We start from the raw sequence: 15,784 nt of genomic DNA, 5'->3' as shown, positions 1-15,784 counted from the left end.
TACTTATTCCATAATGCAAATATAGCTGAAAACCATTGCCTAATTAATTCACATCATTCTGATATAAACCAAGATCATTCAATGATTTATAATTACACTTTTAAAACTTTTTGGTTGAATTGAAATAGCTTCATAAATACACAAGAAATTAATTCTGACTGAAGACATGTTAACATGAAAATCACCTGCCCTGACTAGCACAGGAGAAAAAAATCTGCTTTTGCAAAAGCTTGTAATGAGACTTTGGTTGGCCTGATTCTGCTTGAAAACTGCAACACTCTCAGCCAAGTTCAATTAATTTGCCTTAAAAGTGAGGCTCTATTAAAGCACATAGTTTAATAATAATTCCCTAGTCTAGCCTGTAGCTAAGTAATACACCCCTAAGTAAAAGAGAAGTAGCTGTGACACCTGATAAATTATATTGCTTGGCTGATTTATGACTTATGTCCTCCAGTTCCAACCTAACAAAGAAAATTCAATTATCCAAGCAGTCTAGGTTCATGACTTTAGGAAAAGATGATCTGAAGCCAAAATTCAGGTATCCTGAATAATTTCTAAGTGGCAGCATGAAACACTGCTTAAAGCGCAGAGGTAACAAGGATAAGCAAAGATTGTTTCTGTGTTGTCACTTTCTGAAGATAGTCTGCAAGTTATTTGACAATATTATTGAAGCATAAAACTTACATAACTTCAGGCCTAAATACCTATAACTTATAAAAAACTTTATAAACCTCCAAAACATAGTAAAATTGAAATAGTAAAACGTAATGGCAAACATTAATGCAATGCAAAGATGACATATTTTAAAAACCCAAAGAGTATTTAGATGGAAGATGTCATATTAGCATGAAAACTTTATTTCTTTTACATAGTTTTTCTGTGTTTAATTATTTAACCCCAAAGTTCCACTGAGTTGTGCTTTGTCAATCAAACTTGAATTTGTCATCAAATTCAGTTCTAACTTCCAGAATTCATTTCGTTCTTACTCAGAATACCACAACTTAGCTTCAGTATGACAGTATAAGAGATAACATCTCCAAACTTAATCCTCCTGAGTACAGGACATTCCTGATTATCAGCACATGTTCTATTCTGTAAAATTTTCTGAATGCACTATAGATTTCCTGTGGGTAACACAAGGAAAGATTTAATCAAACTTTTCACAAGAGATCATAGCCACTAGGAGAGTAATTCAGACAAAATCACATCCTGCCTTCACAAATAACTATGGTTATGAGGTTTGAGATAGAGGAAGCAGAAATAACTAGGAAGCTAGGTGCAGATTTCCAGGTGCCTAGGAAAAAAAAAAAAAAAAAACAAGGCAAAAAAAGACTCTTTAAGACCAAAATGAATGAAAATAGAAATATTTCCTTTGTTAATTGCCTTCAGAAGGTATTTTGGAGGTCAACCTGGTCTCACTCTGGCCATGTCAAAGTCAAGTGTCTTGTCTGAGCCCACCATTGGGGTCTGCATTGTACACCATGGAAAGAAGGCAGGATCTATCTCCAGAGGGTGAACTTTACCCATTATATCAGATGATTATCTTCAATGGGTCCCTCATTCCTCAGGGGGCTGAAGTTCTCTTTGTATACTACTACAGAGTCTAGAATTTGGTTGGATAAATTCAACTTAGAAATATCAGGCAACCTCATACCTTGTGAAATATTTATCCCTGGGTTAAAAGATTATGTTTTCAATAAAATGATTGCTATTTATATATCAGATAATCTAACAGAGAGCCAGCATGTCTAATGTAGATATCTAATATGTTTCATAAGCACATATTAAAGCCTAGGCTAAGGTAATTTCTATACCCTGAATGCTGGACTGTACAGACTGCTTTAAGACGTACAACAATGTACACAATCTCTTACAGTTTATTTAAAATAGCTGTCTCTTTCCTATCTGAGCACTACATGAAAACCCAGAGGCAGGGAACAAGATTTATTTTTCTTTCCTCCTAATCAAACTTCAGATCAGAAAAGCATGAATACAGTCTGAAAATGCTACTGCTTACTTGATTGAGATGGAAATCTTACCACACTCAGGAGGAGTCTAGTGGGTTTCTGGCAAGAAGTTCTATCTCTAAGCTCAGACTGCAAAGAAAGTTTGCTTTGCTAGCATCTGACAGTGAAACATGATTCTGTTTAACACGGTGTGACTATAGTTGCACAGTGGGAGATTATAGGCAATGAGAAAATTTCTAACAAATGGCTCCTATCTGCAAGGAACAGAGAACTGATCTCTGCAGAACACATCTTTGGTAATGAGGTATGCCAGGCACTCTGTACCAGAATTAATCTTTCTGTAAAAGCCAGAAAATTGCTACAATTCAACATGGAGATAATGAAAATAATGTTTCACAGCATCCAGGCTCTGGTCAGGTGGAAGTAAGTTATGATGTTTTCTTGCTATCTAGGTGAATGCACCTATGAAGGTGTCTGCCATAATTCAAGGTTTCCCATTCTCGTGACTTCCCTCTGCCCCAGAAGCTACGGCTACTCTACACGATGCTTATTCATGTATTTTCTTCCCGTGACATCAAGGAGCAGTGTTGAAATCACAGCAGAATGGTGTTGGGTTGGCCCACATGTAAACCTGGGAGCAAGGAAGTGCTCCTGAATTCTTTCAGCTCCTGAATGCTGCAGTTTAGATGCAGTCAGCAAATTTCATCTCATCAGCAAATCAAAATGGTGCCCCCTCATCGCTCCTTCAATAAATGTTCCACTCCATACTGTTCTGACATCCATAATCAGAAAATTATTAAGCAAACAGTCTCAAAATAAAATGTGCTATTGTCACCAGAAGAGTATTGGTTAATGCAGCCACTTGGAACACCGATCGAGTTTCACCTTTCATTGCAGAATAATTAAAGACTCACTGGCCAAAATGAATCAAAGAATGAGTGCAAATTAATGACAAAGCCATAAGGGCACTCACTAGAAAGAACAGACAGATGTATAATAGTTTCTGCCCTGTCAAGTACTCAATAAAAAGTACTTAAATATTCAGTAGTTTTGGAATTAGTCAGCAAAAATCCTTCACTCAGATGAACATTTCTATAACTATGCAACAGGGTTGAGGTCATGCACGTACACTTCTCCAGTGATGAATTAGTTCCAAATAAATCAAAGCAGCAGCTTCAGCAAGATGCAAAAAAAAAAAAAAGGTACTATGCTAGGAAATTCAGGAGTATTATGTTCAGAAGTTAAAAAAAAATATCTTCATGCTAATCAGGCAAAAAATGCACCTGAACCACTATCCCCACCCCCATTACTTGCACACTGAAAAACTGCTTTATTTAACAAATTATTGGCTTTGTTACTTCTGCCTATATTCTGCAGGAGTCAGGCTATGCATCCAGCTCCAGGAGAGGTCTTATGATTATGACTTCAGAGCTGAGAGAGGTGTCTCCATGCCAAGTTTGAAGTTCTTGCAGCAATGTGATCTACAACAAACTGGCTCTTCTCTGGTTTGCCCTACTGACCTCCTCTCTTTTCATGCGTTGGCTTTTGTATACTCCTCTCTTACATGCTGCCATTTCAGCTGTCAGACCAGATTGTACCTAGATTCTTCTGTAGCTTTACTTCTACTTGTGATAACTTTCCCAAGTCTGCACTGCCTGGTGAGAAAAACATTCTCTTTCTCGTTTAATCTCATGAAATTTTAAAAACGTATCATCCATATCTAGGTGCTGGAAGACAGCAAAAAGCAGCAGCACCACCTTGAAGTCTCATTAAGGACAAGAGACAGGTCATACACCAACCCTAGGAGAGTAAAATCTTTGCTCAATAAAGTCTGAAATTTAGTTTGGATGAAAACAGAATAGAAGAAACCCTTGTGACAAGAGCTGCTCCATGCCAAAATCTGCCTTGCTATCCATACCTAAGTGAAATCCCAACATTTGACATTGTCGATTATCTGAAATGGGAATGACATAGAACACAAAACTAAGTCTTATCTGGAGTACCAGATAAGTACCAGCACCAAAAAACTGCTAACATCCTTCCCCCTCCAAAGAGACACAGATGCCAAGTGAAACAATAAAGGTTTTGTACAGGATGAAGGGTGGGGGGGAGGTGATGGGGGAGAGAATGGAAGTTTCTAGCATATTATCACTGAAGCAACTCTGCAGCCTCCCCCGCTACCAAAACCTTGACGTGTAAACTTAGTACAGGCAGGAGCTTAAAACTGACTTTCACAATAGTTGGTCTGTTTGAAGAATACTGAGAATTAGAAAGTTCAGGGACTCAGAAACTGTTCTCTCTTTGTGGCCTTAGATAAGCCAAATGCCTTCAATTATCCTTTTTTTGTTTCAGCTAACCTGGGTCTTGTGAAGATACAAAAGACTATGTAAGTGGAAAACAGGCCTATAAATATTAAAATATAATAATAAAATCACAATATTTTTTAAATTATATGACTAAAATATAACACCTTAAAAGATACACTGATATACAATTAAAACTAGTTAATTAGTGGAATTATATTATATATAATCATTAATAAAATTAGAATGATTTCTCCTAGTTTTAATTTTTTACACTTACACAAAACTAGGTATTACTGGTAGGAAAATAAGAAAATTCTGAAACAAAGAAATTCAAATTTAAAGTCATCTAAATTTGAAAATATTTTGAAGGAGTTTGGTTTTTAACACCAGAAATGAACAGAACTTTCAATTACCAGCAAAAGTACAACATAAACTTTTATAAGAGAAATTATCCAGTTCATAAACTCCTTATTTATTTAAACACCTGTATGAATCTTACAGTTGTTACTTTCAAACTACTGAGCAGAAGTTCTTAGAATATTCCATATTTTGGAAATTTGTTAATGTTGCACAAATTCACCCCTAGTGAAAGCTCAGGGGAGTATAAGGGGTAATAGAATCTTACCAGATCAGGATTACTGAGAAGAGAATTAAAATGACCTGGCAAATCTCATAACTGGTGATGAAAGACATTTGCTTAGGCTGAATGATGATGCTACATCCAGAAGAAATACAGGGCTACGCTCCCTACTGGGATCACTGGGCCCTCCTTTTCATTATCAGTTCTGTCACACACAACACCAGCAAGCAGGAACCTCCGCTCTGAGCTGAAAATGGAACTGCAGGCACGTCCCTAGCGGGGGCAGGGTGAGCCTGCCTGGCTCTCTCACCGTCTGTGGAGCAGCCGCTGGTGCCGTCGCTGGAGCAGTAGCGCATCTCGATGCGCTGCCGCCCCACCTCCAGCAGGTTGGGGTCAGGCAGGCGCGCCTTGCAGGTGTATCGGAAACGCTGCTCGTAGTGACCGCCATTGTCTGAGATGTTCACCGGCGTCCAGGGCGTCCAGGGAGTTGTCTTTTTTAACTCCGGGCAGGCGTTGGTGTTGCAAGGCTGATATTCCTGAAAGAAAAAGGTCATCATAAACACAGTCATCAAATACGACCTTAAAAACACACAAGAAACACTCAGACAAAAAGACGACCCTTTTAAAAACATTCTCAGATATATTTTCAACATTTCTAATAGCATTGATCATCAATGAACTTTTAATACCAATCTCAAGCTGAAAGTGTTGTTTCCAGCTTCTATGCAAGCGCAGCACCACACTGCTAAAAGCAATAATATATCAGTACAAATTAGATCTATCACATCCATAAAAACAGTAAATCAAACACTCTAAGTACCATAATCAAGCATATCCTTTATAAATTAATAGCCCCAAGTAAGGTGAAGCTAAATAAGCCAAAGCTTTTAATTAAGAAGAATTCGAATAAACTGCAAGTACATGTCACAAACCAGCAAATAATTCCTTGGTAACATCTAGTGGCATATGAAAAAGCAAACCACTGTCCATTTTGTATATTGCTTACATACTTCAAAAGGGACAACAGATAAAATTTGTTTTATATTACAGATTCTGGCTCACTGAGGTGTGTGTTACTCATAGCTCCAGAATTGCTAAACCTATCTTCAGAAGCAAATTCCCTGTGGAGTGATACGCACTAAACAGAACAGATGACATTTAAGAAAAAAATACAGAATTGCCAGTATTCTCACAAATGCAGACTTGTCAGTATTCTCAAGCCCCACACTCTACATCTTCTGATGAGTATCATCATGGTCTGTAGGTCTGGCCTATTCATTTTCCAGAACAAAATATACTTCATCTGATGCAAATTCTCTGTTAAATTTATGGATGAAATTAAACAAGCATTTAAAATCAGAATGAATTCACAATGACAAATTATTAAAGATAAAAAAAAATTAGGCATCAGTGGCAAAACTTTTAAATTTTCTCTCTACCTCTTGCCTGTAAGAAAGAGAGACCTCCTTCTGAAATGGAGCCTACTAAAATTTGTAATTTCACTAAATACCAAAAAATAAGGAAACAATAGAAATAATGGGTTTATCATATAGTACAACCTCCTTCTTCCATAATCTATACCCCAGTTGATACCACCATGCTCCAACAAGCAATAGATTACCTAATCCTCTCTTTCCCATGGTGGTAATGTCCTTTTTATCTCATACTTCCCTCAGTCCACTACCTCTTCTCACAGATAGTGTAACTTATGAACATACCCAACTAGGTTTAGACCAATCACTTTCAACCCATATTTTAATTTAAAGCCTGTGTTGCTATTTCAAATCTAAAAGAAGCTTATTGTCTGAGAGCTTTTCTAATTTTTCCATCTGTCAGTGTGGGAAAAAAAAATCCTCAGAAATCCCTGTCCCACTAACACAGCAATACACCAGAGAACCCACCATTATGTTCAGGATTCTCAAGTTCTGACACCACAGGGATTTGTGACAACCTTGTGCTTCCACAGTTTTGTGTTACTTCATATATAAAGAGCTCAGACCAAAGGCTTCAGCTGGACTACTCTTGCTCCCTCCTGAGGGCTGTGCAAAGTCCTTCCCTACCTTAAAACCTTTTGATCACTTCTATGGTGACCATAAGCCATACTCAGGCATCATTCAGGGAAGATGATCAAACCTTCTGGGATCTGAGTGCTTCTGGTCTGGTTTCTGGTTCAGAAGACAGTGAAGAACAAGAAAATTATGTGCTCCCAGGTACAACAGGGAAAGTAATTTCTCCATGCCTCCTCAGGACTCAACTCTTTAAATCAGGTATGTCTTAGACTTAGGACAGAACATGTATGACTATCCTCCTTGCAGTACATGAACTGTAAATAAAGAAATCATTAAATCTGCCTTTCCCTCTCCTTTATTTTCTTTCTATTTTTATGATGTCTAAGATGTCTAGCAGTGATGAGTCTATCACTTCCCCGGATCAGCTGTTCTGCTATTTAGTAATCTGCAAAGCTAAGAAATTGCAAGTTAATATGAGGCTGCATTTTCCTCTTAATTTAATTTTCCAGTCACTGAATTTTGCTGTGCCTTTATCAATGATGCTGAGAGTGTTTCTTGTCCCAAACCTACAAAAAAAATTTCACGCCCAAATACCCATATATAATGATAAACTAAGCTCAGCTTGTTAAACCTACACAGGATTTAAAACCTGATTTCCAGGTCCTGTGCACCCCAATGTCTTTTATTTGTCCTATTTCCTCATTTTCCTTAAGACTGGACACCAAAAATGGACTTGGCATTCTAGAAGCCATCTTATCAATACAGCATGCAAAAGCAATCATCACCCCATTCTCCTAACAGTCTGACTTTAATATGCACATTATTGCATTAGTGCTTTTTCCTTCCACAAGATTGTACAAAGAGTCGAAGTAGACTCAATTATCTTTGATAACCTGTCCTTTTCTAAATCACAGCTTAACAACTACCTATAGATTTTTATCCCACATAAGAGGCTGGTAGTATTTGGCAATATTAAAATATGTTTTATTAGCTTCTGCAATTATCTAACATATTATTTACTACCTCACCAATCTCTGTCCTGCTCAAGCTTTACTGAAAATGTCTTAAATCACTGTCTAGACTGTTGATAAAAATGTTAAGTGCTATTGACCCAAGAACTGATTTCAGGCAGACTCTACTAGACACAGTAATTTATATCTGCCCATTGACAGCACATTTTTCAATTTGTCAATGAACCAGCTTTTAATCCATTTAACATTTGTCACATATTTCAGTTTTCTGAATGAAATTATTTTCTGTTGCAAAGGTAAATGTCTTGGAAGAGGAGATGTGCTGTATTACTTTCAAACATCTTGAATCCCAAACTCTTCTTTATTAGTAAGTAAGCAGGAAAAAATCAACCAGTTTAGTAGCTACTACCCTGTTTATTTCAATATAGTCACAATACTCTAAAAATCTCAGTTCTTCATTTGCTATTGATTTTTGTGCTAATATTTTTCAGTCAAAACCAAAAGCTGCTAGAAATATGAGGGCTTTCTTTATTAGGCAAGGCATAGAAAGGTAAGGGTCATGTAAAGCAGAATATGTGAGGTATGTAATGGACCCTTTGTCAAATAGCTAGAAGAGGAAGAAGTTAATTTAGTGGCAATGTTTTGAATGTTTCTTTGCTAACACACTTCTGAGATGAACACGTCAGCTCCCTCGCTCCTAGAAAGACAGACTGCCAGCGCTCACTATGCTTCAGGATGTGTAGCCCCTTCATACACCCTGACAGAGAGCATATGTTCCTATGCTGTTACCAGCACAGAAAGAAAGATGTTCCTGAAGAGTGTCTTTGAAGACTACTTATTAGTTTTTCCTTTCCTCTTGCTTGCTGCACAGCTCATATGAAAGTTTGAGTGCTGTCATGCGTATCTATTCAACCACTGGATAATAACCACGAAAGGCTCAGAAAGCTGGGCAAACAAAAGTACATGTACTTTAACTGGAGAATGTTTACAGCAGTAAATAATCTCTCCAAGAGAAAATTCAGAGGACTATTGCCAGAATGGATGAGTCCTTGGAGTTCTGGCACTCCTTGGAGTCTGGCAGAGCCCCCTGGCTTCTCTCACAGACAGCGAGTGCTGCACTGCTCTGCTGACTACCATGTCTGCCACGGAGCAATCAAAAACCACGCGGTGCTCGTTGAGAGCATCAATGTGATCTGACGCTGAGAACTCTGCTAAAAACAGAACAATGAACTTGCGCTGAATTCCCTCAGATGTGCAAGTGAGGAAAGGGGGAGAGAAAAGTCATAGTTCAGATTATACATGGATATATTAAGTGCTGCTAGCATGAAGATATAGTCTAACAGGAAAGATTTGAGAGGGAAGTGAGGGAATAAGGAAACTGATACCTCTGCTTGGTTTATCCTCCTCTTATCGCCTTGTCCAATGCTTGAATGATTTACCTAAGAGGGATTTCAAGAATATGGCCCTCTCCAAAGCAATTTTACCAGCTAGAATCATGGGCACATTAATCAAATAACCACATGTAAGTCTCAGATGAAAATAAGTCTCAGATGAAAAAAAGTCTCAGATGAAACACTGAGGTCTCATCTCAGTAGTAAGACAGAGCTAGAAAAGCAGCGAGGAACTCTGCTTCAATAGCGCTGCTGAGAGGAACTGAGGCAGCAGCTGCTAAACTCCACCTCTGACATTCCACATGGACTGAAGGGAGAGATGGGGTCAAGCTCTCCTGGGGGATTCTCTAGGTACTCAGAGAAATACTTCAGGGGCTCAAGTGATGGATTATGCACATTAGTCCTTAGGGTACACTTGTGGACTCAGAGCAATAATTACTTGAGACCTTTTACAGACTCCAAAAATATCATTGCAATAGTTGAAGCTTAACCACATTCTCCAAATTCTCTTTGCAAGTTGTTCTAAAACTTGTGGTCTAATTCACCAAATTGTGGCTTTTAGTTTAGATTGGATTTAGCCAGTGGAGACAGTTGAATTTAGGCCTGGTATACCTGGTAAAGATACAGTAAGTGTTGTAAGACTAAATTTTAGGGCACAACTCAATATTGCAGGTTTTTGGAGATCACTGGAAATTTTACACAAAATATGCAAATAAATACATACCTCACAAAATACATGTCTGTGAAAATAATTGTCATGGTTTGACAATATATTTAAATAAAAAATGATCCTGAAGAATACTGGCGGTAATATGAGAAAAGGCATCAAAAATTAATATGATTATTTGAAATCACAATATATTTGGAATAATAGATAATGATTATGCTATTAAGCAACTCCTTGCTTCTGTCCTTAAATGTATTCCCTAGTATTTTTGCTAAATGGAAAAAGACTATTAGTATCATGTTTTCTACCAAGATTTATTTAGAATTATTTGGTTATATGATTTTAGAAAAGGACAAGTAAAATGCAATTTCAAATTAGAGGAGACTATTGATAAATAAGATTGAACAAAACAACAAAACTCACTGTTTTCTCCTGGAGGACAAAAAATTGACTACTTATTTTTTAGCCTCTGCATAGCTACTTTAGTCGAATTCCTAAACATTTTGAGAATCTCTGAGACTTTTACTCCTAGTTTAAGGTTGAAATTAATTAACCAAAAGCATGATACTCTGATATCTCCTTAAAAAACTAGGCAAAAATATTATCTTCATTTGAAGTACATTTTTTTTCATTACAACCAGAACTCAGATGGAGCATTCTATTCCCATTTATATGTTTATATTACGGAGGGCTTTCTCCTAACAAGCTCTTATTTCTTTGATGCATATAGTATGTCTGTGTGGAATGCACTTCTGTAGCTCCCATCTCTGTTTTTCTTTCTCACCTGTTAGTGTGACAGACAAAGCAGCTAAATCAGCACTGACAGTGTATTTAAATATTTTCAGTCCAAGAGGTATCTTTTATGATTTTCTTTCAATATATCGTATTAGTTCTGAAATATTTTGTGAATCACCAAACAATCCATTGGTTAAAAAAATACTTAGAAATTTTTTCTTTTTGTTCCATCATGCTAAAATTCAATTTGACTAGCCCAAAATAATTCTTCAGGTATTAAGACACTGGTAGAAAAGAGTGTTGCTGATCCATAAATGGAATGGTGTAGAACATCTGTCACCTAAGACAAGACAGGGCTGCAAGATAGGAGAACCCCAGCTTCTCAGCCATCTCTCTCAGCCCCTGAATCTGCCACAGCAATACATAGTTAAAAGAAAGGATAGCTCTCACATGCAGGCAAAACAAAGGCCAAACCAACTGCAACAGGGCTACAAAACTCCACAGAAAAACAGCATCCATGTAGAGGGGGCTTTCTTTACATATCAAAATATAAGTTCCCTGAAGAACTAACACACTCTCTCTCTCCCCAAGAACCAAAAGATAGATAAAATTTATCTTCCCGTGGTTAAAAAACACAAAAAATCACTAACTGAACTTTAAAAGAGAAATGGTTCATTTATTTTTACTGCAGAAGTGTAAAGTCTTGTCTATTTAAAGAGGCATTTTTAAACTAAAACAAACAAAAGACAAGTCCCTGATCATATTCCTATTTATTCCACAGTTTAAAAAGCCAGGTTCTTCAACCAAATACCAGTAGATCTACCTTAGTTGAGTGTAATTTTGCTGCTACAATACTACTCTAAAAGCATGACATGAAAGAACACTCAAACTCCATTAATTTCAATCCATTAAAAAGACATCTTCTAGCCTGTAAATTTCAAGGCTATACTTGGAAAACAAAACCTAAAAGAATTTCTGAGATCCCCTTTGTATTTTAACTCCACTTAGACATCCTAGTTTGTAGGAAGTGTTTTAGCTTCAGTTGACATCCATAGGAGTTCTCCTGATTCCAATGGAACCAGGATTGCAAAGACTATTGCTCACTGCAGATGCAATCCTGCAGCAATGTGAAGTAAAGGTAAGAGGTTGTGTCCAGAATGGATTATAAAAATATTTTGATGGATAGAGGGAGGAAAATAAGTTTCTTCTGGGCCAAAAACTTTTGGCTGCAAATACTGACTGCACACAACTTTTTGTTTCAATTTTGTGTATTTTATAGAAAAGAATTGGAAAAATTCCCATTGGTGTAAAGGGCAATTTAAAAGGAATTAAAGGCTGAATTTGGATCCCTTTTCCCTGGAGGAGTTCAAGGCCCTGTGGGCAGGTCAGGGGATTAGGACAGTTCAGGACTCAAATGCTTCCTGTATTCAATATCACTAACTTTACTTAGATAAGGGAAGTTCTTACTTTCATCACCTCTTCATAAACCCATCAGTTTTTGGACTGAACAAAGCCACCACTTTCCTTTTTCTACCAGACATTTGTGTAACTCCCCACTCAAAAGCTACATTTTATGTCAAACTCATCAAACTTTTCTGAAGGAAATTGCTACTACTGAAAATTACTGTTTTGCAGGTAAGCTGCTGCTTAGGAGATTGGTGTCCAGGGGTCATTTTCTCCAGTTTAGGAATCTTATTGTAAATTCCACCTTGTCTGTGGTTTTATATGCAGTGTTACAATCTGGCGCACAATAAACATGTCTCTTGTTCTAGCAGCCCCACTGTGAGGTGGGAACTACCAAAAGTGGGGGATGAGAAGCTGGGGATGCCACCACTTGAACCCAGAAAAATTTCAGAAAGCCAGAAGGGCCTGTCAGAGGACTAAGGATTCAATTATTTTTTGCCTGAGTGTTGTCATTTAGACAGGTGGAAAGAAAAGAAATATAAGATATTACTGACTGAATGAAAACAGAACACACAGGACCATAAATAATCTAGGCTCTGAGGCTGAAGGGATTGTCCACCTAAAAATGACTGCATGCACTTACCAGAACTGACTCAAAAGTGATTTCTATATTGCCACAAAGTGAAGGCCTCAACAGCAGTAGGAAAGCCAGGACCAATATCTGAGCAAGATCATGACAAGTAAATGGTGAAATATAAATATCATTAAAGGTAAGTGATGTGTTACTTGTAAATGAATCAAAATTGATCTTTTCAGCTTTTAAAATCAGCACATAAATAGTAAACTTATGTTGAAATACATCTTTATAAATTTAATTATAAAGAGGGAGAATTCAATTTTACCTTTAAAATTAAGAATGTGCCATTTGAAAAGACCAGGAAAAGAGATGTAGCTTCCCTGATCACTCAGTACTTCAGAAGTGGAGAAAAAGAGGTTGTTCAAAATTCCATTTTGGGAGGTATGATCAATGCATTGGAAAAAATGAGTTCCTGCAGCTCAAGGAGTTACTGCTCAGCTGGGCCATGCTAAACAATCTGTGCATGTGGCTTCATTCATTATAAATGCAAACTCAAAGGAAGGAGGATTAATTCAGATGGAAAACGAGTGATTTCTTTTGCTACAATAACTCAATTGTTTGCAATTAGTTTCAAAATACTCTTACTGAGAAGCTTAACATTTTTAATGTGGGCCCTATAATTCCTGACAAAATCTTCCAAATTGCTGAAACAGTTATTATTAACTAAAAATATATTTTTTAAACTGCTGGAAATCATGGCTATCCAAGTATTTATTAACTGAGAGTAAGACTTTTAGGAGCTAATCCAATAGTCAGAAAGACATAAAAAGGCTATCAACTCATCAGTTTTAGAGAGTGCTGCTTTATAATCACTGCAAATCTGTTATCACTAATAAATTACCTTCATCTTGTGTTTTCCTTCATGCAGGTTTCTAGGAAGACAAAGAGAGCTATGTTCTTGTTGTAAAAGGAGATCCCTAACAACACATTTTTAAACACCAAAAGTGGAAGAAAATTTGGAATTTCAGTTTCCACAGATGACAGCAGATTTACTTGCCTACTTTGTGACCCGTAAAATGTTTGATTCTTAGGTACCTGATGCTTAGATTCACCCAATGTTAGTTTCAATATTTGTCAATGTGGCAAATTGGCTCTTTTCTTTAACAAGGCAGTTTCAAATTAGGCACAATCATAAGGTAGTTCTTGAAATGTACATGCTGAGGACACATTACCTCCATAATATTTAAACCTGAAAAATTAACTGTGTGAAAAGCCTGCTGCCAAGTAATGCAGAAAATTAGAACAGTCATTATTATTTTATATCTATCCAGAGATCACTCTTTCAGATACTTACTAATTTATCCTCAATCATTCATTATATAATCAGTGCAGCCTTATATTAAAAGTAATGCTTTTACCAGCCTACAGTTCATCATTGATCTTATTTTCTACAATGAGACCATCTTTTAGGTTCAGCTGAACGATCACAATTTAGGATCAAAATCTGAAGGAAAAAATGCAGCTATTAATCACTGGTACATCAAAATTGACCTGATAGTGTGAAAGTATTAGCTGCTTATGCAATCATTTAGACACTAAGCATTCAATTACAGCTTTTTTACTTGTTTTTTGGGGTTTTCCCACATTAGTTATAAAGATTAATAAATTGTGTTTTATAAAAAACTGGAAGCAAAATTTCAGAAAACTAATTTTGGGAAAAGCTGAAGCCTGGTTTTGCTCTGAAAAGCTGATTATTGTAGTATTCTTACTGTATTTTTCACGTGAAGGACAACTTAAATGATAAATCAATCCTGGAGGGAAAAATTCAATAATGTCACTCCTGAGACAACACTTAAAAGTTAGAGCAGTTCCTAAATAACAAATGTGTAAGTGATGGAAATGGTAGAAAGTGAACAGACGACGAGCCATGAACTTCAATTCAGAGTTGCCAGTCCAAAGCTAGGAGCTGCAGTAAAAAGCAGAAGTGCTTGCGGAAATGTGTTCAACTGTGGAAGTATTTAAACCCATTGGAAATTGATTTAGACACACAAAGACAAGGGTTCAGAGATTTTGATCATTGCACTTCCTGATGAGGTAGCAGAAAGGCAGTGATCTGCACTTCTGAATATGAAGTCACTTAGTAAGGGATCCGAGTATGGATATGGAAGCCCAGTGGATATTGCCAAATATTCAGCCGCCAGATCCATCCAGCCCCAGACGGTTTTTATCTCATCTTCAAAACTGACAAATACTAGAAAGTTCCATCTACTCAGAGGAAATTCAAAGATGAAAAGTGAATGTGCATATAAAAATCCATATCTTCACAGCTCAAAGGCTATTCCTCTGGTATGAGTGAAAGGAGAGAAACAAACACAGCTCGCATTCTCCAAATTCGTTTAAAGCAATGTTGAGAGACACCACCTATGGCAAATAGATATACAAGGTAGGTTAAAAAGAATCCACTGTGCTATCAACATCTTTTTCAGGCCTTGACCAAGGCCTGTGGAAACAAACTGAACCAAAAAAATGCACTTAAGCACAATTTAATATGTTATCATAGCACAAACATCTGCCTTTCCCCAGGGCAGAAGTTACAGCTGAGCTGACAGATGTGACTGTGTGCCCACACCTCAGTCACTGCTGCTACAGTCAAGAAGATAAACACAAAATCATCTTCAGTTATAGCTTATAATCACTTGGACAAGGAAGCACTGCAACCAAAAAGCCAACATATTTGTTTCTGCCAACTCTGCTATGGGAAAACATGACCTTTAGTAAAGGGGGACACCTGAGCTACTTAAATTGCTGTAGCAAGCATCAGTTTAACTCATGTGTTAGAGCCCCTGGATATGTGGGGAAAAAAAATACCACAAAAAGTAAAAGGACAATCAAAAGAGTAGTTTAAAATTTTACAAGTTGCTGCTTGAAAAGCAGAAACAAAGAAACAGATATTTGAAAACTATGCCTCTAGTTGTGTTAATAAATATAAATTCAAATTACCTACAAACTTTCACGTTTGTGCTTAATATGCTGAGTTTTATTATAAATATACAATTGTCTGTCATTTTCTCATGAGTGGGTATTAATTTCTTTTAATTAAATCATGTACATTTAACACAGGATTCAATTTCCCAAATGTATGGCTCCATTTCAAATGCTGTGGGTTATCTCACCTAG

The 15,784-nt window shown here is 36.9% G+C and overlaps 1 protein-coding gene across 3 annotated transcripts in view; it reads right to left on the bottom strand.

Annotated features, from left to right (window-relative positions):
• Positions 1-15,784, bottom strand: part of SEMA5A (semaphorin 5A) — a 314,290-nt gene that overhangs the window by 28,906 nt on the left and 269,600 nt on the right. For all 3 annotated transcript variants that reach the window (XM_064705520.1, XM_064705522.1, XM_064705521.1), the window contains one exon: positions 5,164-5,389. In XM_064705520.1, the coding sequence (XP_064561590.1) occupies positions 5,164-5,389 (226 nt within the window). The remainder of the gene's footprint in view (positions 1-5,163; positions 5,390-15,784) is intronic.

This window comes from Zonotrichia leucophrys, chromosome 2 (genome assembly GCF_028769735.1).
Source record: "Zonotrichia leucophrys gambelii isolate GWCS_2022_RI chromosome 2, RI_Zleu_2.0, whole genome shotgun sequence".
NCBI lineage: Eukaryota > Metazoa > Chordata > Aves > Passeriformes > Passerellidae > Zonotrichia > Zonotrichia leucophrys.
Note: the sequence above shows the minus strand (reverse complement) of the source record. Positions and strands in the feature narration are given on the sequence as shown.